Source organism: Nerophis lumbriciformis, linkage group LG09, assembly GCF_033978685.3.
Source record: "Nerophis lumbriciformis linkage group LG09, RoL_Nlum_v2.1, whole genome shotgun sequence".
In the NCBI taxonomy this organism is placed as follows: Eukaryota; Metazoa; Chordata; class Actinopteri; order Syngnathiformes; family Syngnathidae; genus Nerophis; species Nerophis lumbriciformis.
In genome coordinates, this window is record NC_084556.2 from 19,831,711 (window position 1) to 19,855,226 (window position 23,516).

The 23,516-nt window shown below is 42.5% G+C and overlaps 1 protein-coding gene across 1 annotated transcript; it reads left to right on the top strand.

Moving 5' to 3' along the window:
* The first annotated feature begins 4,481 nt into the window (after positions 1 to 4,481).
* Positions 4,482 to 5,317, top strand: defbl2 (defensin, beta-like 2). The gene is made up of 3 exons (XM_072913751.1): positions 4,482 to 4,559; positions 4,742 to 4,853; positions 4,985 to 5,317. The coding sequence occupies exons 1-3, from the start codon at positions 4,502 to 4,504 to the stop codon at positions 5,004 to 5,006; spliced, it is 192 nt and encodes a 63-aa protein (XP_072769852.1). The 5' UTR covers positions 4,482 to 4,501; the 3' UTR covers positions 5,007 to 5,317.
* Positions 5,318 to 23,516: the final 18,199 nt, after the last annotated feature.

The following is a 23,516-nucleotide window of genomic DNA, read 5'->3' on the forward strand; positions in this document are numbered from 1 at the left end:
AAACCCAGGGACATGACTAAAGTGGAGTTTGCATGTTCTCCTCGTGGCTGCGTGGGTTCCCTCCAGGTACTCCGGCTTCCTCCCACCTCCAAAGACATGCACCTGGGGATAGGTTGTTTGGTAACACTAAATTGGCCCTAGTGTGTGAATGTGAGTGTGAATGTTGTCTGTCTATCTGTGCTGGCCCTGTGATGAGGTGGCGACTTGTCCAGGGCATACTTGCCAACCCTCCCGGATTTTCCGGGAGACTCCCGAAATTCAGCGCCTCTCCCGAAAACCTCCCGGGACAAAGTTTCTCCCGAAAATCTCCCGAAATTCAGGCGGAGCTGGAGGCCACGCCCCCTCCAGCTCCATGCGGACCTGAGTGACGTGTTGACAGCCTGTTCACACGTCCGCTTTCCCACAATATATAGCATGCCTGCCCATTCACGTTATAACTGTAGAATGATGGAGGGCGAGTTCTTGGTTTCTTATGTGGGTTTATTGTTAGGCAGTTTCATTAACGTCCTCCCAGCGCGGTAACAACACACAACAACAGCAGTCAAGTTTTCGTTTACGTAAAACAGTTCGTCTGCCGTAAACAGCAATGTTGTGAGACTTTTAAACAGGACAATACTGCCATCTACTGTACATGCATATGTGACCCACCCATAATGTGTCACATTTTTGTGTTGATTTATTTATTTTATTTTGTGGTTTGAATTCGTTTTTGGAGCGGTCATTACACATTTATCAGTATTCACATTGGTCAGTAGGGGGCAGTAGGGCGTTTCTTCCCAATTGAATGCTATCACCTGCAGACCGGAAGTGTCTTGTCATTCTGATGAGCGCGACCAGTCTGTGAACAATTGAAACATCCTGTGTGCTTTTTCCTCCTGTATAACAAGTTAGTTTTGGTGAATCAACTCACTGAATAATATCCATGTGATCTTTATAAGTTCAAGTACACATTCTGATGGTGGAGCCTAACTCTAAAGTGTTTGTGAGTTGTAGTTTGTATTTGTGAATGAATCCAGTGCACAGCTGCAGTAATCGATACAAAAAGGCGACGTGAGTGTGCAATGTTTATATAGGAACTTCTGATCCTAATTCAGACTCCCAAATTAGAGCTCCCGTTTTCTTATTGATTTTATAATGTATATTTATATAATGTGTGTGTTCTGAAATAGTGACAGAGAATAGAACAAGGATGGACAATTCAACCCTTAACTCAAAAATGAGTAGATGAGTGTTATGTGTGTGTATATGTGTAAATAAATGAACACTGAAATTCAAGTATTTATTTTATTTATTTATATAATATATATATATATATATATATATATATATATATATATATATATACATATAGCTAGAATTCACTGAAAGTCAAGTATTTCTTTTATATATATATATATATATATACATATATATATATATATATATATATATATATATATATATATATATATATTAGAGATGCGCGGATAGGCAATTATTTCATCCACAACCGCATCAGAAAGTCGTCAACCATCCGCCATCCACCCGATGTAATATTTGATCAGAACCGCATCCGCCCGCACCCGCCCGTTGTTATATATCTAATATAGACGATGCAAGGCATTAGTGAGGTTATAAAGCTTTTGCCTGTTAAAGAAAGGAGACTGATCCAATGCAGAGCAGACATTCGCGTGCCACGCTGTCACGACCCAGACGCACACCAGTGCGCAATCATATGGGAGCCGCGCTGAGCGCACCTCCAAGCGCGTCTCGCTGCCGGCGACGGCCGCGTATGAGCCCGACGCTCCAGCGCCATCCATTTTCAGGGCTAGTTGATTCGACAGGTGGGTTGTTACACACTCCTTAGCGGGTTCCGACTTCCATGGCCACCGTCCAGCTGCTGTCTATATCAACCAGGGTGAGCCCCACCCCTTTCGTGAGCGCACTGCACGCGGAGTGACCCCTGTTACGCGCCCCCGGCAATGGGGGTGGCGGGCAGGTAAGCTGCGCGGGCGGAGCGCGCGGACTGACCCCTGTTACGAGCCCCTGGCCACGGGGGTGGCGGGCAGGTAAGCTGCTTACCTGCTGCGCGTGACGCCGGCCGCGGCGAAGGCGGACGAGGCGGGGTGTCGGTGCGGTGGGCGTGGTGGTGACCCTGGACGTGCGTCGGGCCCTTCTCGCGGATCGCCTCAGCTACGGCTCCCGGTGGGGCCCTCTCGGGGGAAGGGGCCTCAGTCCCGGACCCCGGCGAGGCGTCCCTTCTCCGCTCCGTAAAAGTGTCCATCTCTTTTTTTTTTTTTTCTTCTGTTGTGGCATATGCAGCAGGTGCCTGCTCGTTTTTCGTATGTGGGTAACAACATTTAACTATGTATATATATTTCCGAATTGGTTTAACTGCCACCCGCCTGAATCTATTTAAAATCTAATTTTTTTTTATTTCAACCACCCGACCCAACCCGACCCGCGGATAAAATCTATTTTTTTTTAATTTCATCCGCCCGACTCCGCGGTTGTGCCCGCAAACCGCGCATCTCTAATATATATATATATATATATATATATATATATCTCTTAACCACGCCCCCAACCACGCCCCCGCCCCACCCCCGACCACGCCCCCACCCCCCACCTCCCGAAATCGGAGGTCTCAAGGTTGGCAAGTATGGTCCAGGGTGTACGCCGCCTTCCGCCAGAATGCAGCTGGGATAGGCTCCAGCACTCCCCGCAACCCCGAAAGAGACAAGCGGTAGAAAATGGATGGATGACTAAAGTGTACATTTTAACGAGATCTTTTTTTTTTTTTTATATATAAAATGTACATAAATTACGGTATAGTTTTGGACACAAATATATTTAAATATAGGATTTAAATTATTATATTTCAAGGTAATGTGTAATTAAGGAAGCGGGGACAATCAACAAATCCTATTTCCAGTGTTTGAATTATTCTTTTGAATACGCGATAAGATCAATGCACAGAAAACTTTGCTTAATAAAATAAAAACCTAGTTAATTTTATCTTGCACATCCATCCATCCATTTTCTATATACATTACATTTTCAGGGTCACCGATTCGGTTGAATGGCACCTATTTGACCAGACATATTGAGTCATGGATGACATTTTCCACAATCACCAGGGCGCATGCTGCACACGCTCATGTCTATGCCTTGTTTTCTTATTGTCTGGGTGACAATTCCCACTGCATCATGGGAGCAGCATGTTTTGTATAGTTTGATTGTGCTTTCTCTGCATCAGCAATAAGCCATGAACTACCATTGCATTCAGATGTGGACAGAGCAGAGGATATACCTCTAACACACAGTAAGCCAGGATTTAAACCTCTAATATTAACTATTGGATGGTTTGTTCTTTAGAGCAGTGTTTTTCAACCTTTTTTGAGCCAATGCACATTTTTTGCTTAAAAAAATCCGGAGGCACACCACCAGCAGAAATCATTAAAAAACGAAACTCAGTTGACAGTAAAAAGTCGCAATTGTTGGATATGACTTTAAACCGGAACCAACCGTGCATCAATATAGCTCTTGTCTCAAAGTAGGTGTACTGTCACAACCTGTCACATCACGCCGTGACTTATTTTGAGTTTTTCGCTGTTTTCCTGTGTGTAGTGCTTTAGTTCTTGTCTTGCGCTCCTATTTTATTGGCTTTTTCTCTTTTTTTGGTATTTTCCTGTAGCAGTTTCATGTCTTCCTTTGAGCGCTATTCCCCGCACCTGCTTTGTTTTAGCAATCAAGAATATTTCAGTTGTTTTTATCCTTTTGTGGGGACCTTGTTGATTGTCATGTCATGTTCGGATGTACTTTGTGGACGCCGTCTTTGCTCCACAGTAAGTCTTTGCTGTCGTCCAGCATTCTGTTTTTGTTTACTTTGTAGCCAGTTCAGTTTTAGTTTTGTTCTGCATAGCCTTCCTTAAGCTCCAATGCCTTTTTGTTTATTTTTGGTTTAAGCAATAGACACCTTTTTACCTGCACACTGCCTCCCGCTGTTTCCAACATCTACAAAGCATTAGCTACCGGCTGCCACCTACTGAAATGGAAGAGTATTACACAGGTACTCTGCCGAGCTCTAGACAGCACCGACACTCAACAACACATAATTTGCAGACTATACTTACTGGTTTGCAAAAAATATTTTTAACCCAAATAGGTGAAATTAGATAATCTCCCATGGCACACCAGCCTGGATCTCACGGCACACTAGTGTGCCGCGGCACAGTGGTTGAAAAACACTGCTTTAGAGGGCCCTACCATTGGGTATATATATATGTATGTAAGTACAAGTAACCACTTTGTCTTTAGATTTCTATATTAGGAACAAAACAAACATTAGGTATACAAAAGGTCATGATCTTCACGTTTCAGGCTCCCTTCATGCAGAGATACTTTGTCATTGGGATTTGGTGAGAGCCCCGCCAACTCCACCCACGTGATGGAAATGCTTTATAAATGCAGCAGCAGCTTGTCCACAGCAGAGAGTGAAAGCTTATTGGTGCGCCCAAACATGAAGCGATTCAGTTTGGTTCTCCTTTTTCTTCTCCTGATGTTTACGGTCGGGGAGGGTAAGCGACACACATCTCTACATTTACTCATATACTACATTATTCTTTGGATGAAGTCACAAATTGGCTTCTTCTGATGTACTCGAGTATCATGAATCATTGTATTTATTCATTTGGCTATAGGGTTACAAAAGTTAGCTTGCAAGAAGAACAATAAAAATTGATTTTAATTTAATTTGCAGGTATTGATCACGAACTGCAATACTGGACATGTGGGCATAGAGGACTCTGCAGACGGTTCTGCTATGCTCAGGAGTACATTGTCCATCATCATGGGTGCCCGAGAAGATACAGGTATATTTTTAGGTTGTGTAATATACTTTAAAGCAAGGGTTATGGTGGTTTAATTATAACAGCATAATGATTAGATCTGTTGCAAAGGCACCATTAAATGTCTAAGAAGAAATTACTATTTTCACTTTCAGGTGCTGTGCCATACGCTTCTAACACCTGCCAGTCTTCAACAGGAGTCTGCAACACAATCACATTAACCCTCGACAGTAGATGCAGTCTTATATGAAAATGTGCCCTTTGGTTGTGACTTAACCAGCCCCCCTTTGACATGAAACTGCTTTCATGGCTTGGAAATTGTGTGATTTGTTCTGCCTCCCATATTATTAAAAGAAAACAGACAATCAAATACTCTCTGAAATGAAGTGTTACTAATAAAGGTGTGCATATAAACATGCAATGTATTGTTTTGTTTTTATTTGATCGAAATTTTTACAATGGATCAGCTTCCATAATGAAAAGCAGATACTTTGGACTTATGCTTAATATTTTCATGTCAACTAGTTCCACATATCTAGTTTTGAAAATATATTTTAAAGAGGAACTGCACTTATTTTGGAATTTTGCCTATCATTCACAATCCTTAGGTAAGACAAGCACACACGTCTTTCTTTTTCCTCGCACTCTAATGAGTAAATAAATGTTAGCAAAAGTCCACTTTCAAAGGAGCCTATATGAGTCGCTCTATTTTGCTTATAAAGCGCTTAAAAAACAACCAAACATCTTTATCAACGTTTTATATACAGTACACACTGTATATATGTAGTAACAGACACATTCATTACAACATGTAGTACAGGGAAACCGACTGTTAGGATTTTAATATATTCCCGTTTAAATGAAGATTTAATCATAATCCTCGCAAAGAAAAAAGGTGGGTGGAACCAAATATCTTTTCGGGTCTTTTTTTCGCCATTTCCGGTTTACAGTAAGTTGGCTGTCAAATTGTAGCAACCTCTCGGTTTATGTCCTCAATCTTCCACTATCCAGGTGAGAGGCATGATTTATAATCGAGAATTAACTTTCACAAGCTCAGAGGCAGGAAAGCAGCTCACCAGCTGATGATGTCGATAGAGCAGCAAAAAATAAAAACAAAAAAAGGAACAATTTCCCTTGTGGATCAATAAAGTTTGTCTATAAATCTAAGTCTAAGATAGTTACCTCTCTTGATCAGAGTGCCACTAAAAATAGGTCTTTATTGTTAGCGCTTGTATTAACAGTACTGCTGATACTTGGTTATTATTCAGGTCATAAAATGTCGATGGAGTATTGTTGGCGCTTTTTAGATGTTTTTTTAGTAGGTTTTATGGTCGGCGGAGACGCAATAACGTCATGGCTCCCATAGGCTCAACTGTAAGCAGACTTTTTTTTTGAGTTGGAATGCATTAAAAAAAAAAAATTAAAAAAAAAAAGACTTGTTCTTGTCTCTCATAAAGATTGTAAATTGTAAACAAAACTCCAAAAAAAGCAGTTCCCCTTTAAGTAAAGAGTATAGTGTTTCTCTATATCAGGGTATTACAATTTTTCCATTGAAGACTCCATACAAAAAGTTTTGTTAAAATTCACACTTTAGTCATGTCCTGCAGTTTTCATGTTACCCTGACTCAGTGTTTCTCAAATAGTGAGTCGGGACCCCCTGTGGAGTCAAGAGTGGCAGGAGAGATTTTCATTATTTGTTTCCACACTCTGGTATTACTGTTAGGACGATACACATGCCTTCAGCTAGGTGGCAGCAGGGCTTAATCTAATCAACAGGATCTCTGTTCTATCCAGTAGAAGTAGTAAGTACGTAGCAACATGTGCACAGAGCTGACAGAGGCAGAGAGATGGAAACGTTTGTGACAGGATGAAAATAAAAAGGAGTCCACGTCAGTGGCAAGGACAACAAGTTACGATAACCACAATGGAAAGACAAGGAGGTACAACGAATTATACATAGCCTTTGGATTCACCGTAACTTCAGTAGGAAATGAAGAAAGACCGCTGTGTGTTGTATGCCATTCTACTACCTTCTGCAAAATCTCATCTTTAGTACAAACCCCACCTTTTTTTTTTTAAACATTTGTTTATTGGATTTTTTTTTTTACATATAAATCCAATGTCCATGTCAAATGTTCTTTTTTTCTCTCCCCCAAACAAGTAATTTACAAAAATTCAATACAAATGAATTTATAAAAATGATCAGTTAAATAAGTACAGGCAATTATTGACCTGAAGCCACAGACAACTGCACTGAATGTCCCCAACACGATGCAGCAATACATAAAAGCAGGCAAAAGGCTCATCAGCTATCTTACCTTTCAATTACTTTTCAATCAGGGTTCAATTTGAGATCAGTCTTTTACATATTTTAGGAAACCGCTTTATAAACGTCCTGAAACTTGGATTAAGTTAGCTGGAGGCTGTTGACACTGATCACATAACACCGATATTCCGTCATCCATTTTAGCCAGCCGGACCTTCGTATAATAGGTACAATGTCTTAGCTTGCATTGAAGAAGGCTATCTTGCACAAATTAACTCTACTTAAAATCTCTGTCCAGCTCTCCTCAGATAGGGTCACTCCTAAGTCGCACCCTCCTAAAGTGACCTATTTCAATTCATACATTCAGGGCGTAAATGAAAAATGTAAATTGTAAATACGTGCAATTGATCCTTTCAAAGTCAGAAGTGGTATCACAAAAGCATCTAAAACTGTGTCAGTCTGTAAGTTTGGAATCCTGGGGAAAGTATTACAAACAAAACTGCGGATCTGTAGATATCTAAAAAAAAGTGTTGATTAAGGAGTGAAAATGTATCACAAAGTTGCTGGAAAGAGGCAAAAATATTTGTTGTTTAATGTTAATGTTTAATGTTGTTGATCCCCAGATTTGACCATCTTAAAAAGGCACTATCGACAAGAGTGGGAGGGAAAGCATTGATGGCTGCAAGTCTGTAAGCCAAAATAGCCCTTAAACTGAACCCAAATTCTGAATGAAGTTTTTACGATTAGATTTTTTGTAAAAGCGGAAGTAGACAGTGGATGGAAGAGTGAACCAGAGCCCAAAGAGGTACTGGTTTAGTTAGGTTAGCCTTCATAACGAGCAAAAGCTTCATATTGCAATCAATATTTAAGAATTCTAATGTTGGTGGCCAAGTAGTAAAACCTAAAGTTTGGTAGTGCTATTCCTCCTAACGATTTGGGTCTCTGTAAATATTGTTCACGTAATCTGTGAGTCTTTTTATTCCAAAATTAAGTCCAAAATGTGACTATTATTTTAAAAAAGAAGGACTGAGGGAGAAAAAGTGGTATACACTGGAACAAATAGGAAAATCGCTAAAGTACATTATTTTAACAGTAGTTGAAACTATAGCCACTGTAGATAAATTAAGTAAGAACCAGTGAACAAAATCTCCCTGGATTTTGGACAACAGTGGAATAAAGTTGAATGTGAAACTTTGCAAGGCAATTTTAAAGTGAAAATTGTGCAGAGGATATTTTAAACAGCAGAATTTACAGAAAAAATATCACATTTTGCCAAGTTCAGATTCTTGCCAGAACATGTTCAAACGATTGGAGAGTATTAAGGCAGCCAGGACCAAAACAGAGATGTCTGAGACATATAGAAGGTCATCTGCATAGAGAGGAACTTTCACCTGCACATTGTGTCTACATATGCCCGTAATAAGCGGGTTGGTACGAAGCGCAATTGCTTGGATTCAAAATGACGTTATGTCCGGCTCATCGAATACGCGTGGTGGTCAAGCCAGCGTCTGTTCTCATTGGGTACACGGCGCCATTTAGCCTTTCTCAAAGAAAAATTCCATGTGCTTGTGTTGTTTTTGGCTGTACAAACTGTTTAAATCGCAAAAGGGATAGACATTTCTTCAGAGTTCCTCCAGAGGTAATCGAGAATGGCAGAAGAGTGCAAGATTTTATGAAAGATTGTACTCCAGTACAATGCAGAAGAGCCAAAGAATGCAGGAGTTTGCAGTGACTACTCGGTTAAAGGTTTGTTTGATATACTTTTAACGTTTAGTGTTTCCCATTTACGTATTATCTTGACATTGTTTGTAATTCTTATGACACATTTTTGCTAAGAGTGTTCTGTTCAAGTCCGAATAAAAGAAATCAAACGTTAGCAAAACTTAAGAGTTAAGCTTTTATTATAGGCAACAATCATAAATGAAGCTCTTAGCACATACACAATGTTGACATCTATAGTTAAATTTTGATAAAGATGGGGAAAAACATGCGTACACAGCGCCGTTTTGTGTCTACCTAGCAGTAGACACAAAATTGAATCATGAAATGCAACCTTACCCAAGCAAAAAACGATGCATGATTTATGCGGGAGAGTCTTGATACTAATTTCCTTGACCCAGCCACACACAAATAAGTTGTAGACCTCCATGTCCTCCATTTGTTTTGTTGTGTAGAATGATGTCTGGAGCACGCACTCTCCATCGACGAATAAGCCTTTATCACTAGACACGTTTTTTGGGGGGGATAAAAGTATAGGGATCTATTCCATTGCATAGTTGGATTTTTTGCTCGTATCAGTTTTTTGCGGGAATGTATAGGCCCCTTGTGTACTCGTACAACAGCCATCTCATCTTGGTTGATGACCACTGTTTTTCACTTCCGGGAAGAAATCACTTGTAGTATTGACAGAGGATCAATAGCAAGAGCAAAAAGCAATGAGCTCAGGGGGCAGCCCTGCCCTCTGGAATGGTAAAGGTGAAAATATTCGGATTGCGTATCATTTGTCTTGACTGAGGCCTCAGAAGATGAATATAGGAGCTTAATCCATCAAAAAAAAAAAGGTTCCCAAAGCCACTACACTTGGTCAAATGCCTTTTCAGCAACCATTGATATCACTGCCTCTTCATTGTTAAGAGGAGGCACATGATACAATATATTAAAAATAATATAGCAAGAAGAACTAGCAAAGGTTAATTTTGTATATTAAAACAAATGCTTTAACTGATATGCAGTAGTTGACAGTTTAAAATGTGTTCAAGGATTTGTTTTAAAGTATTTTCTGGATAAACTATGTTCAGAGAAAGTAAATGCAAATATGCACTTTCATCCCTTCTGATAAATTACAACATAAGCAATCATTTTGCATATTTTGAACAAAACAAAACAAAAACATCATAGGCAATCAATAAGCAGATATACTCTAGCTGAAAAGTGACTAATGTCATTTTAAAACATTTTCAATGTTACTGTGTTAGGGTAATAAAAATGTACAACCCAGTGAATAATTTTTACTTTTTTTTCTTTGTGTTGAGAATTATACATACGGATCAGTCTGGAAATTGGTTTAAGCAGTTGCAGATGTTATCTCAGCTCATTTTATTAATCTAATTTGATAATTATGTGATTATCTAAACAATAAAAAATAAAAAAACCCAACACATTACCCGCTCTAAAGAATTCAATATTCCACAAGTCACATGGTCCACATGAAGTTGGATAATTCAGATCCTGTGTAGGCCAAAAATAAGTTCACTCATTTTAATTTTCTGTATATTTGATGATATTTCAACTACAACTGGCACATGATTTAAAATGTCAACACAGCCCTGTTCCTAAATTATTTTTTTTTAATGTTTTGTATTTTAAAAATGTGTTGGGGTTTTTTGTTCGATCACTGTCAACATGCTATCAGCATGAATTCCATGCTAAAAACTCACTCCTGTTACTTTCAGTCTTGTCACTCAAATTAGTCATCTTTTGCTTTTTAGAAACCTTGTACAAATCAAGTTGCCTGAGGTGGGCCAATACACATTTTGAGTATTTCAATGTGTGTATTATCATGTAATTTTGGAGGGAAATAACACCAAAAATAGTGTAAAGATGTTTACTATTGCCATAAAATAATGGCTAGACAGACAATAATAGTCAAGTGACTGACTCAAATAGCTGTGATGGACCAGCGCTTTTGTGAATGAATGTCTGTTTATGACCTGTCTGTCTGCATGTGGACAGCATTGCCAAACAGACAACACAGTTCAACAGTCTCGATTGCAAAGCAAATTCTTTGTTGTTCAGTCTGCGAGACAGAGGTCAAATGTCTGCGCAGGTGAACTTTGGAGGACTCCTCATCATCATCACACTCGACTTCAGTTGCAATCAATTAAAGCACTAGCATTTGCTGACAACTGTAACTAGTCACTATACGAGCGAAGGTATGGACGCTATTTGTAAACACCAGCTCTGCATTGTGCCCTGCATTGCAATCTTTGTACTATTCAGGCCGTGCAACGTGACTACACTACATAACAGCGGACCCCCGCACACTTGTTTACACCAGGTCGTCTGTCTTCGCCATGGCGGTTCTACCTATGAGAGAGACAACGACAAAAAACAAAAACTACAGCACTACATCAGCAAATACAATACTATATATACAAATATGATAGCAAATTGTTTTCAGAAAACATAGTGAAGTAGATTGTAATAACACAGGAATGACATTGAACATTGCTGCACTACAAATAGAACAATAAAAACACTAATACAAATAACAATATTAATAATGAATAACAATAATTACCTCTATTATGAACATTCCGATCGCTTAAGATGCAATACATAAATGTAATAAATAATTGGATCTCAAAAGAAAACCGAGATGGCAGTAATCCGATACTGGGTTAGATGCCGGCAGCGCTTATGGCCTCAAAGACGGCAGGTAGCGACAAGACCCAGGGAACCAGTAAAATCGCTCCTTGGCGATGCTATCCGACCCTGGCTATCAGTGGTGCAGCTCTAATAGCACAGCTACGGTGTTGCACAGCACACAGATTACCACCATCTCCGTCGGCTCGCTGCCTGATAGTCATGAAGTGTCTGGACAGGCATGGGCTACGCTCATACTTGCCAACCCTCCCGATTTTCCCGGGAAACTCCCGAATTTCAATGCCCCTCCCGAAAATCTGCCGGGGCAACATTCTCCCGAATTTCTCCCGATTTCCACCCGGACAACAATATTGGGTGCATGCCTTAAAGGCACTGCCTTTAGCGTCCTCTACAACCTGTCGTCACGTCCGCTTTTCCTCCATACAAACAGCGTGCTGGCCCAGTCACATTATATATGCAGCTTTAACACACACACACAAGGCATACTTGATCAACAGCCATACAGGTCACACTGAGGGTGGCCGTATAAACAACTTTAACACTGTTACAAATATGTGCCACACTGTGAACCCACACCAAACAAGAATGACAAACACATTTCGGGAGAACACCCACACCGTAACACAACATAAACACAACAGAACAAATACCCAGAACCCCTTGCAGCACTACCTCTTCCGGGACGCTACAATATACACCCCCGCTACCACCAAACCCCTTCGCCCCCCCCATCTCCCGAATTCGGAGGTCTCAAGGTTGGCAAGTATGGCTACGCTCCGGGCTGTTCCTCCCATGGCGCGATGCAGCAGGATTCAGGATAACAACAGTGTTGCTCCTCAGCAAGGCTACCTGACCCCTGCTATCAGCGGTGCCGCGCCGACGGTACAACGCCAAGCAGCACACCGGTTACAACCACCACCGTATGCTCCAAGCCTGATGCCGGTCATATGTCTGGACGGACATCGACTGCGTTTTAGGCATGTCGTAGTGGGTTTAAGGACAACAACGGCGCTCTCCTACAAGACCATCCTGCCCTGGCTATCCAAGGTGCCGCTTTGGCGGCACAACAAGGCCAAGCAGCTCATGGTTGGTTGTCAACCGAGTCCTCCACAGATGTAAAAACTAGAAACTCAGTTTTTAAAAAACACTGTTTCATCAAATTTTTTCAGACAATCTGGCCAAAATTGTGTGGGACTTACAGCGCAAAGTTGGAGGACTGTTCAGTGGACATTTAAATATGAGAAGCATGGTCAACAAACACAAACAGCTAGAACATCTACTGGTTGATTCAAACATTGACTGCTTGGGACCGACAGAGACTTGGTTTAAACACTTAAGCTCTGGTTAACATGCCAGGCTACAATGTTTTTAGAAAGGACAGGGTTAAAGGAAAGGGTAGGGGCGCTCTGTTGTACAATAAAAACACCTTGCTATGTAAACAGATTGAATGGCCAGAGGAAGTTGAGCTAGAATGTGTTGGGGTGGAGGTTACATTATCAACTGAGATGTCCTTTGTTTTGATCTGTCTGTACCGCCATCCAACAGCAAAGGTAGATTTCAATGTTCAGTTAAAATCTCTGTATAATGTCTGTGACTTTGACACGGAAGTTATTGTTTTGGCCATCTAAATGTTAATTGGAATGATAAAAAGGGTAGGAGAAATCTTAAACAGATCGCAGATAAATATAACCTTTCACAGCTTGTGCAAAAATCCACTAGAATTACTAACCACTCTAGAACCAGAATAGGTCTGCTTTTTTACAAATAAATCTAAGAGAATTAACAAAACTTGCAATTATTTGACAGGCCTATCAGACCATGATATAATTTTATTTTTAGGAAAACTAACTAGACATTGTCATGGTAATTCTCTCAACTGTTCCTCCTGTGAAAAGTCAGACCGAATAAGAATACTAAAGACTGAAATAAAACAATTTTAATGTTGCCATGGGTGAAATAAATTGGCCTGAGCATCTCATATGTAAACGGGTGCATGACAACTGTAACATCTTTATTTCGGTGATTCAAAAAACAGTTTTATTAAAAATATTAAACAGAAACTGAAGAAAAGAAACCATCTTCCCTGACTAAATAGTACAATATGGTCACTGATGAAACAGCGGTATCATGCACTAAAGATAGCCCTCAAGACATAATCAACACAATAGACATAAGTTCACCTCACTAAGGAATAAAGTGACATTAAAAAAAACAGAACAGCAAAGGCAAACTTTTTTTTATTAATGTCAATCAATTCCACAGGTAATGCTAAAGAAATTTGTACAAAGAAATTAACAGGAAATTATACAATGAATAAGAACATTAGAGACTTGCAAATAAATGGAACTCTAACTCATGATTCTAATGAGATGGCAGCAGCCCTAAACATATACTTTGACTCCGTAAAAAATTGGGCCACTACTCCTGTCTAAAAATCCAACTCATAAAAATCCAATCCAATTGCCTCTGTATCCCGCTACTCTGGTTTTAATATGAATGAAGTGTCTCAGTTACATGTAAATAGTTTTCTGTGGGTTGAACAACTCAAAAGTCACGGACGCATTTTATATGGACACAATGTTTCTGAAAACTCAATCGCTCATTGCTCCAATCATCAGCATCATTAAGAAATCTATAATTGAAGGTAAATTTCCAAACCCATGGGAATCTGCAGTTGTTACTCCAATCTTTAAATCAGAGGACCTTGCATCAATCAATAATTACAGATCGATAAGCATTCTCCATGCAGTTTCCAAATTAGCTGAAAAACTGTTGGCAGAGCAGTTCATTAAACATTAGAATAATAGTCCATACAACTTAAACCCAATGCAGTTTGGCTTCAGATAAAAACAAACTGAGACAACAATTTGTTTCTTTGTGGAAAAAAAAAGAAAAAGCAAATGATACCGGTGGTGTGATAATAGCTGTTTTTCTTGACTTGAAGAAGGCGTTTGACTGAATCAACACATTTTATTAACTAAGATGTCTTATTCTGTTGTCAGTAAAGACATCACAATGGATACAATCATATATTGTGCAGAGGAAACAGTGTTACACTACACAATACTGCATCTGACACTTCTGACAATACTCTCGGTGTACCTCCGGGTTCGGTTTTGGGATTAATGTTGTTCAGTACATTAATGATCTGCCAAATAGCTGTCCATCAAACATAACTTTCCAGATGTATGCTGATGATGCTGTTGTGTATGTGCATGCAAAAACTAAATACCTAGCTGCACATGATCTACAGTATATCAGCTACTTTGTCCAATGTGTCAAACTGGTTTAACCTTTCTCATTTGCGTCTTAATGTGTCGAAAATGGTTTGCATGTTTCTTTCTAAAAAAGACAAACGCTAACATAACTTCTGATGTTTGAAGTTGTACAGGAGTTTAAATATCTAGGAATTATCATTGATTCACAACTATGTTTTAACAAGTGAAAAAGGTGAATAGAATAAGATACAATCTGTCAAATTTGAGATACATTCAAAAACACTTAACTCTTGATTCTGCAAAATTATATCTAAATACAATTATAATACCTATTGTATAACAAGTGGGACATCGGCATGCAAGTCAACATTAAAGCATGTCGATATTGCATACGAGCAAGTTCTAAAAGCCTTTGACAAACAATCCCAACACACATCATCATTGTAATGTCTTAAAAGGCACATGGATTCCTAAATTGGAAAAATATAATACATTATGCAAATGCTTCCATAGTGTACAAGATTCTCCATGGACTAGCTCCACCTCCACTAAAACAAATTATAAAGACAAACTTAAATCGATCGACTAGATCAGGATCTAGGGGTGACTGTCTGGTCCCATTCAGAAAAAGTGCCTTTGGGCAGTCAAGTTTTTTCATATCGCACGTCACACTTATGGAACAAGATACCAAGTAACGTACGAGACTTGCAAACTCTTACCTCTTTCAATACACATCTAAAACAGTGGTTACTTAAACATCAAAATTGCACTCATAATGAATCTGGAAATCCACTAGATGTGTTATCACATGTAATTGATAACTGTATTTTTAATGTATAGATTGTTTTGGGGGGGGGGATGTAGCTGCTGATAAACAAGTCTTGTGACCCTGTCTGCTTACATACACTTTGTTATGCATGCAAATGTTGTGAAATAGTGCAGACATTATCACAACTATGTATGGTAACCTATGCAATAATACCTGCCCACACACGTCCGTGTGTGCAAAATAGGTGCAATAGGGCAATGTGCAATTTACACCAGCACTTTACAAACTTGTGAATTAGCATTTTGTAACGGGAAATGTGCAATTCTCTTCTTGTATATCTTAACTCTCAAGCACTTCTAGACTTAAATGCAACTTTCTATTGTCACTTAATTACTGGTCTGTCATTAGTAATTAGGTTTACTGTTTAATTGTTTTTGTCTTGCTGTACTTTCTATTATGTCCCGGTTTTAAAAATAACTTCAAAGTAAAAAAAAAGAAAAAAAAAAAAGAGGTGGGGCCTATTTTAACCTTTTACATTGTTACAGTAAAAAATAAGTTACACTTTAGCAGTGTGTGCTGTTTTATGTGATGTTGCGTGTATTTGTATGAGTGTGATTGTGTACACTTGTATGTATGTATGTTTGCTGAGATCTGATTGTGTGCATAAGTATTGCTTGGATTCAAAATGACCTCACGTCCTGCTCAATGAATACGCGTGGCGGTCAAGCCAGTGTCTGTCAATAGCTATTTTCACATGAACATATATAATCAGATTAAAAGCCTGACCAGGATAACAATGCTTCATGTTAACATGAACGCGATCACTCACGTTCGGATCAACATTTAATTCCGATCGAGACAAGTGGTTTATGCCAAAAGTAATTCAGATTGTAGCGCATGAAAACACATCTTCCGAAATTCAGGTTAGAATTATCTTTACTGCACGTCTTTGATTTCAGCTATACTTTTGTGGTAGCGCAAGGACTAAATTGAATAGTCTCGGAATTAAGAGATTGCCTTGCTGCTGTCTTCCCCCAATAAACATGTACAAACATAGCATTATATACTATTGAGTTTGTTGCTTTAAAACAAGACTAGCAAAAATAAAAGTATGGTCTGGAGTGTCATGTGTCGAAGTAACAATAAAAGAAGGGGATGCAGTTGTTGTCTCAAGGAGCTTTTAATTCCCGACTTCACAGATAATTCAAGTCCTAACTGCTAGCCTCAAACACATAGAATATCGTAACATAAAGACGCGCCGCAACCGTACATAATCACAACATAAATGCACAGAACAGCTCCATTTCAAAAAGATAGGTAAAACTAAAGTAGTGAACAGAGGGAAAAAAAATTATGAATACCGTGATAACGCTGAACAAGCAGAAATGCACAAAGCCATGTTTGTTTACAGTGGAAGTCACTGCTGCACCTGTCAGCACCTGCAGTGAGCGAACTTGTCCAAAAGATGGCGCCATAGCACAAATGATAGCACACCTTTCCGTTTGTGTTAGGTTCTGCGCTTGTCAAAGTAATGTACTCCGATTTAAGGTGTGAAGCATGAAAATACACGTCATAATCAGATCATTTTTCTCAGGGTGCAAGTACACAGTACCATTCTAATCCGAATGATGATCAGATTAAATAAATGTTGCCCATGTACATGCGGCTAGTGGGTACTCGGCCCCATTTAGCCTCTCGAGAAAAAAAAATGCCCTAATACTAGCGTTGTTTTTGGCTGAACCAACCGTTTAATTCGCAAAAGAGATACGTTTCCTCAAGAGGTAATCCAGAATGGCTGAAGAGTCCAAGATTTTACGAAATGACAACAACCAAGGTACCACACACACCAGTACCAGAGAGTAAAGTCGAAGAATGCACAATTTTGCAGTGACCACTCTGTTAAAAATGAGTTTGATACACTTCTAACATTTAGTGTTTCCCCATTTAAGTATTATCTTGATATTATTTGTATTTCTTAAGACACATTTTTGCTACAAGTGTTCCTAAAAGCACCAACTTGGCGAGTCTAAATAAAAGAAAGTAAATGTGAGCAAAACCTAAGCGTTAAACTTTTACCAAAGGCAACGATCATAAATGAAGCTTTCAGCACATACACAATGTTGACATCTATAGTTATATTTTTATAAAGATGGGGAAAAACATTCATACTCGTAAACGGCACATGCAACAGCAAGGGCAGGCAACAAACATGGCAGTAGACACAAAGTTAAGTCATGAAATGCAACCTTACCCGAGCAAAAATGATATAATTTGTCTGGGAGAGTAGATACCAATGTCTTTGACTCAGCCACACACAAAAAAGTTGTAGACCTCCATGCTTTTCCAAGTTTCCATTTGTTTTGTCATGCAGAATGGTGCATAGTTTTCTTCCGGGAAGAAATCCCTTGTCACAATACAAGCAATGTACTGTATGTATGTTTGTACAGTGAACATGCGTGTGGATGTATGTGCAGTGTGTGTGTGTACAATATATTTGTCTCCCAGTATGTGCAGGATTGAAAGCACGGCCCCAGCTACTCAGAAAGCCCACCCAAAACAGCAGGTGTGGCGTCCGGAAAACAACAGACCAACGGCCCCACACAAGCAGGCTGGCCAGCACTCAGACCCCCAGGACCGGACCAGACAGGCCAGCGGTAGGCCGCAGAAAGACACACCTGGGCGAGTACAAGGCGCGGTACAAGAAGGAGACAGCCCCCAAGCGCCCCAGCGAGATGGGACACCCATCCATCCATCCATCTTCTTCCGCTTATCCGAGGTCGGGTCGCGGGGGCAGCAGCCTAAGCAGGGAAGCCCAGACTTTCCTCTCCCCAGCCACTTCGTCCAGCTCCTCCCGGGGGATCCCGAGGCGTTCCCAGGCCAGCCGGGAGACACAGTCTTCCCAACGTGTCCTGGGTCTTCCCCGTGGCCTCCTACCGGTCGGACGTGCCCGAAACACCTCCCGAGGGAGGCGTTCGGGTGGCATCCTGACCAGATGCCCGAACCACCTCATCTGGCTCCTCTCGATATGGAGGAGCAGCGGCTTTACTTTGAGCTCCCCCCGGATGACAGAGCTTCTCACCCTATCTCTAAGGGAGAGCCCCGCCACCCGGCGGAGGAAACTCATTTCGGCCGCTTGTACCCGTGATCTTGTCCTTTCGGTCATGACCCAAAGCTCATGACCATAGGTGAGGATGGGAACGTAGATCGACCGGTAAATCGAGAGCTTTGCCTTCTGGCTCAGCTCCTTCTTCACCACAACGGATCGATACAGCGTCCGCATTACTGAAGATGCCGCACCGATCCGCCTGTCGATCTCACGATCCACTCTTCCCTCACTCGTGAACAAGACTCCGAGGTACTTGAACTCCTCCACTTGGGGCAAGATCTCCTCCCCAACCCGGAGATGGCACTCCACCCTTTTCCGGGCGAGAACCATGGACTCGGATTTGGAGGTGCTGATTCCCATCCCAGTCGCTTCACACTCGGCTGCGAACCGATCCAGTGAGAGCTGAAGATCTTGGCCAGATGAAGCCATCAGGACCACATCATCTGCAAAAAGCAGAGACCTAATCCTGCAGCCACCAAACCAGATACCCTCAACGCCCTGACTGCGCCTAGAAATTCTGTCCATAAAGGTTATGAACAGAATCTGTGACAAAGGGCAGCCCTGGCGGAGTCCAACCCTCACTGGAAACGTGTCCGACTTACTGCCGGCAATGCGGACCAAGCTCTGACACCGATTATACAGGGAGCGAACCGCCACAATAAGACAGTCCGTTACCCCATACTCTCTGAGCACTCCCCACAGGACTTCCCGGGGTACACGGTCGAATGCCTTCTCCAAGTCCACAAAGCACATGTAGACTGGTTGGGCAAACTCCCATGCACCCTCAAGGACCCTGCCGAGAGTATAGAGCTGGTCCACAGTTCCACGACCAGGACGAAAACCACACTGTTCCTCCTGAATCCGAGGTTGGACTATCCGGCGTAGCCTCCTCTCCAGTACACCTGAATAGACCTTACCGGGAAGGCTGAGGAGTGTGATCCCACGATAGTTGGAACACACCCTCCGGTTCCCCTTCTTAAAGAGAGGAACCACCACCCCGGTCTGCCAATCCAGAGGTACCGCCCCCGATGTCCACGCGATGTTGCAGAGTCCTGTCAACCAAGACAGCCCCACAACATCCAGAGCCTTAAGGAACTCCGGGCGGATCTCATCCACCCCCGGGGCCTTGCCACCGAGGAGCTTTTTAACTACCTCGGCAACCTCAGCCCCAGAAATAGGAGAGCCCACCACAGACTCCCCAGGCCCTGCTTCCTCATAGGAAGACGTGCTGGTAGGATTGAGGAGGTCTTCGAAGTATTCTCTCCACCGATCCACAACATCCGCAGTCGAGGTCAACAGAGCACCATCCCTAACCATACACGGTGTTGACACTGCACTGCTTCCCCTTCCTGAGGCGGCGGATGGTGGTCCAGAATTGCTTCGAAGCCGTCCGTAAGTCTTTTTCCATGGCCTCACCGAACTCCTCCCATGTCCGAGTTTTTGCCTCCGCGACCGCTGAAGCCGCACACCGCTTGGCCTGTCGGTACCTGTCTGCTGCCTCAGGAGTCCCAAGAGCCAAAAGAACCCGATAGGACTCCTTCTTCAGCTTGACGGCATCCCTCACCGCCGGTGTCCACCAACGGGTTCTAGGATTACCGCCACGACAGGCACCAACTACCTTGCGGCCACAGCTCCAATCGGCCGCCTCGACAACAGAGGTACGGAACATCGTCCACTCGGACTCAATGTCCAGCGCCTCCCTCGGGACATGTTCAAAGTTCTTTTGGAGGTGGGAATTGAAACTCTCTCTGACAGGAGACTGCCAGGCGTTCCCAGCAAACCCTCACAATGCGTTTGGGCCTGCCAGGTCTGTCCGGCATCCTCCCCCACCATCGCAGCCAACTCACCACCAGGTGGTGATCGGTAGAAAGCTCCGCCCCTCTCTTCACCCGGGTGTCCAAAATATGAGACCGCAAATCCGATGACACAACTACAAAGTCGATCATGGAACTGCGGTCTAGGGTGTCCTGGTGCCAAGTGCACATATGGACACCCTTATGTTTGAACATGGTGTTTGTTATTGACAATCTGTGACGAGCACAAAAGTCCAATAACAAAACACCACTCGGGTTCAGATCCGGGCGGCCATTCTTCCCAATCACGCCTCTCCAGGTTTCACTGTCGTTGCCAACATGAGCGTTGAAGTCCCCCAGTAGAACGAGGGAATCACCCGGGCGAGCACTCTCCAGTACTCCCTCGAGTGAATCCAAAAAGGGTGGGTAATCTGAACTGCCGTTGGGCGCATAAGCGCAAACAACAGTCAGGACCCGTCCCCCCCACCCGAAGGCGGAGGGAGGCTACCCTCTCGTACACCGGGTTGAACTCCAACGTGCAGGCTTTGAGCCGAGGGGTAACAAGAATTGCCACCCCAGCCCGTCGCCTCTCATTGCCGGCAACGCCAGAGTGGAAGAGAGTCCAGCCCCTGTCAAGAGAACTGGTTCCAGAGCCCTTGCTGTGTGTCGAAGTGAGTCCGACTATATCTAGCCGGAACTTCTCCACCTCACGCACTAGCTCAGGCTCCTTCCCCCCCAGCGAGGTGACGTTCCACGTCCCAAGAGCTAGCTTATGTAGCAGAGGATCGGACCGCCAAGTGCCCTGCCCTCAGCTTCCGCCCAGCTCACACTGCACCCGACCTCTATGGCCCCTGCTATGGGTGGTGAGCCCATTGGAGGGGGGACCCACGTTGCCTCTTTGGGCTGTGCCCGGCCGGGCCCCATGGGGACAGGCCCGGCCACCAGGCGCTCGCCATCGTGTCCCACCTCCGGGCCTGGCTCCAGAGGGGGTCCCCGGTGGCCCGCGTCCGGGCGAGGGAAATCTAGGTTCCTTGTTCGTGTTCTTCATAGAGGTCTTCGAGCTGCTCTTTGTCTGATCCCTCACCTAGGACCAGTTTGCCTTGGGAGACCCTACCAGGGGGCATAGAAGCCCCCGGACAACATAGCTCCTAGGATCATTGGGACACGCAAACTCCTCTACCACGTTAAGGTGGCAGCTCAGAGAGGAGATGGGACACCCAGCATCTCCTTTATTTCAAGGATGATGGGACACCCAGCATCCAGGGGCAGAAGGGGAGTGAGCCAGCAGGCAAGAGAGCAAGCAGAGAGGCAGAGTAGAGCAGCGCCCAAGCCAGCACTGGCCGGGCCAACCACATGAGAATTTCAGCATGGTGGCACCAGATCCCCAAAGTCATCTCTGACGGGGCAGCCACGCCACTACGGCAAAGCAGGCAGCGATCCAGAACCCACTGTCCACCGATAACCGACCTATCCAGCCCCCATCCCACATGTCCGCAGCCAACCCCCGGGGGGAAGCCCACACCCAGATGACGGCAAGAGTTTTATTCTATTTAAACCAAGTATTTTTTTTATTTTTGTCTTAATTTGTGCGCTTAAAAATACACCAAAATGTTTAATCAATCATGATTGATTTGAAAGCTCCCCTCTCCCTTTTGACACAATTGACATTGAAATATGTCCATATTAATGTGCATGTGCAGGCTTGATTCAAAAAGACAATCCAAAACAACTTGCTGGCGCCGATTGGAGAGGTTTACTCAAATGGAGCGAAGAAGACAAAAAGGGAACACACTGTTTTTACTAAAACTAACCAATTTGTCAACCTTTTCTCACAGACATCAAAAGTATTAGAGATGTGAGATTCGCAAATGAGTTAAATATTTTGAACGGCTCTTTAAAGTTAACAATAACGAATTTGTCGTTGCAAGGCGCTCATTTTTAAACTATTTTATAAACAAATTGCCCAGACAGGTGAGCGCCACACGACTGGATTGGCAAATGAGTCCGGTTGATATTGATGATAGGTACCGCCTGGAATGTTTACAATTAAAACATAGACCAAGTTAAATGATTATCAATGTTTCGCCTTCTTCCCATCTCCAAAGACATGCACCTGGGGATAGGTTGATTGGCAACACTAAATTTCCCCAAGTGTGTGAATGTTTGTCTGTCTATCTGTGTTGGCCCTGCAATGAGGTGGCGACTTGTTCAGGGTGTACCCTGCCTTCCGCCCGAATGCAGCTGCGATAGGCTCCAGCCACCCCTGTGACGCCGATAGGGACAAGCGCTAGAAAATGGATGGGTTTCAGAATAATTTCCACCAAGGAGTATGCAATGCTGGGTTGTGTAAGTTTTAATCATTCTGATTAAAATATTATTGTAACTGCTACATTGATTGTTTCCTTGATAAAAACAAATTACCTGTACTTCTTAAAAAAAAAAGAAATCTTACAATGAGCCAGTCTTTTTTTAAAACGGCTCATTGAAAGGAGCACTTCCTGAAGATCTGTCTCTTTTCTAAGCCATAAATCCCATCTTTATAACGCATGTGCTCTATGACAGCACCAGTCAGCAGTAGTGTTGCAGTCGGTCAGGATACAAAGGTGATGTGGAGAGTTGACGCTTTTCACAAATATGTGAGTAATTACATGCTCCAAACGGTTAACTATTGTAACTGAGGGTCTGGTAAGTAGTGCCAGCTCTTGTCTCTCATTCAAACAGACAGTCAAAAGACCTTTTTCTACCAAACACTTTTGGCCGTCACAAAAATAACGCTATGCGTCACATCCAGTCCAACTGTGATAACAAAATACTTTCTCAGAAAAATGGCTAATACTTTATCAAATGTTGATGAATTTTCCTGTAAATTGCAGTAAAAGTGATTAGTAATACTCACCGCACAGATTCAATTTGCAGCTTGAATAGTATAGTTTCTAACAAATGGCAACAAATGTTGCTTTTGTTATGTGGAGAGCCCCAATGATGAGGTTTGCCTTCGGCCCCCAAATGACTCCCTTGAAAAGGTCTATGTTTTAAATAAAAGCTTATCCTCATTAGGGTTGAAGTAAAGGTGGCGTATATACCAGCAGCTGACTTTGGGCAAAAGGCGAGGTACACGTCTAGACTGATCACCAGCCAATTGCAAAGCA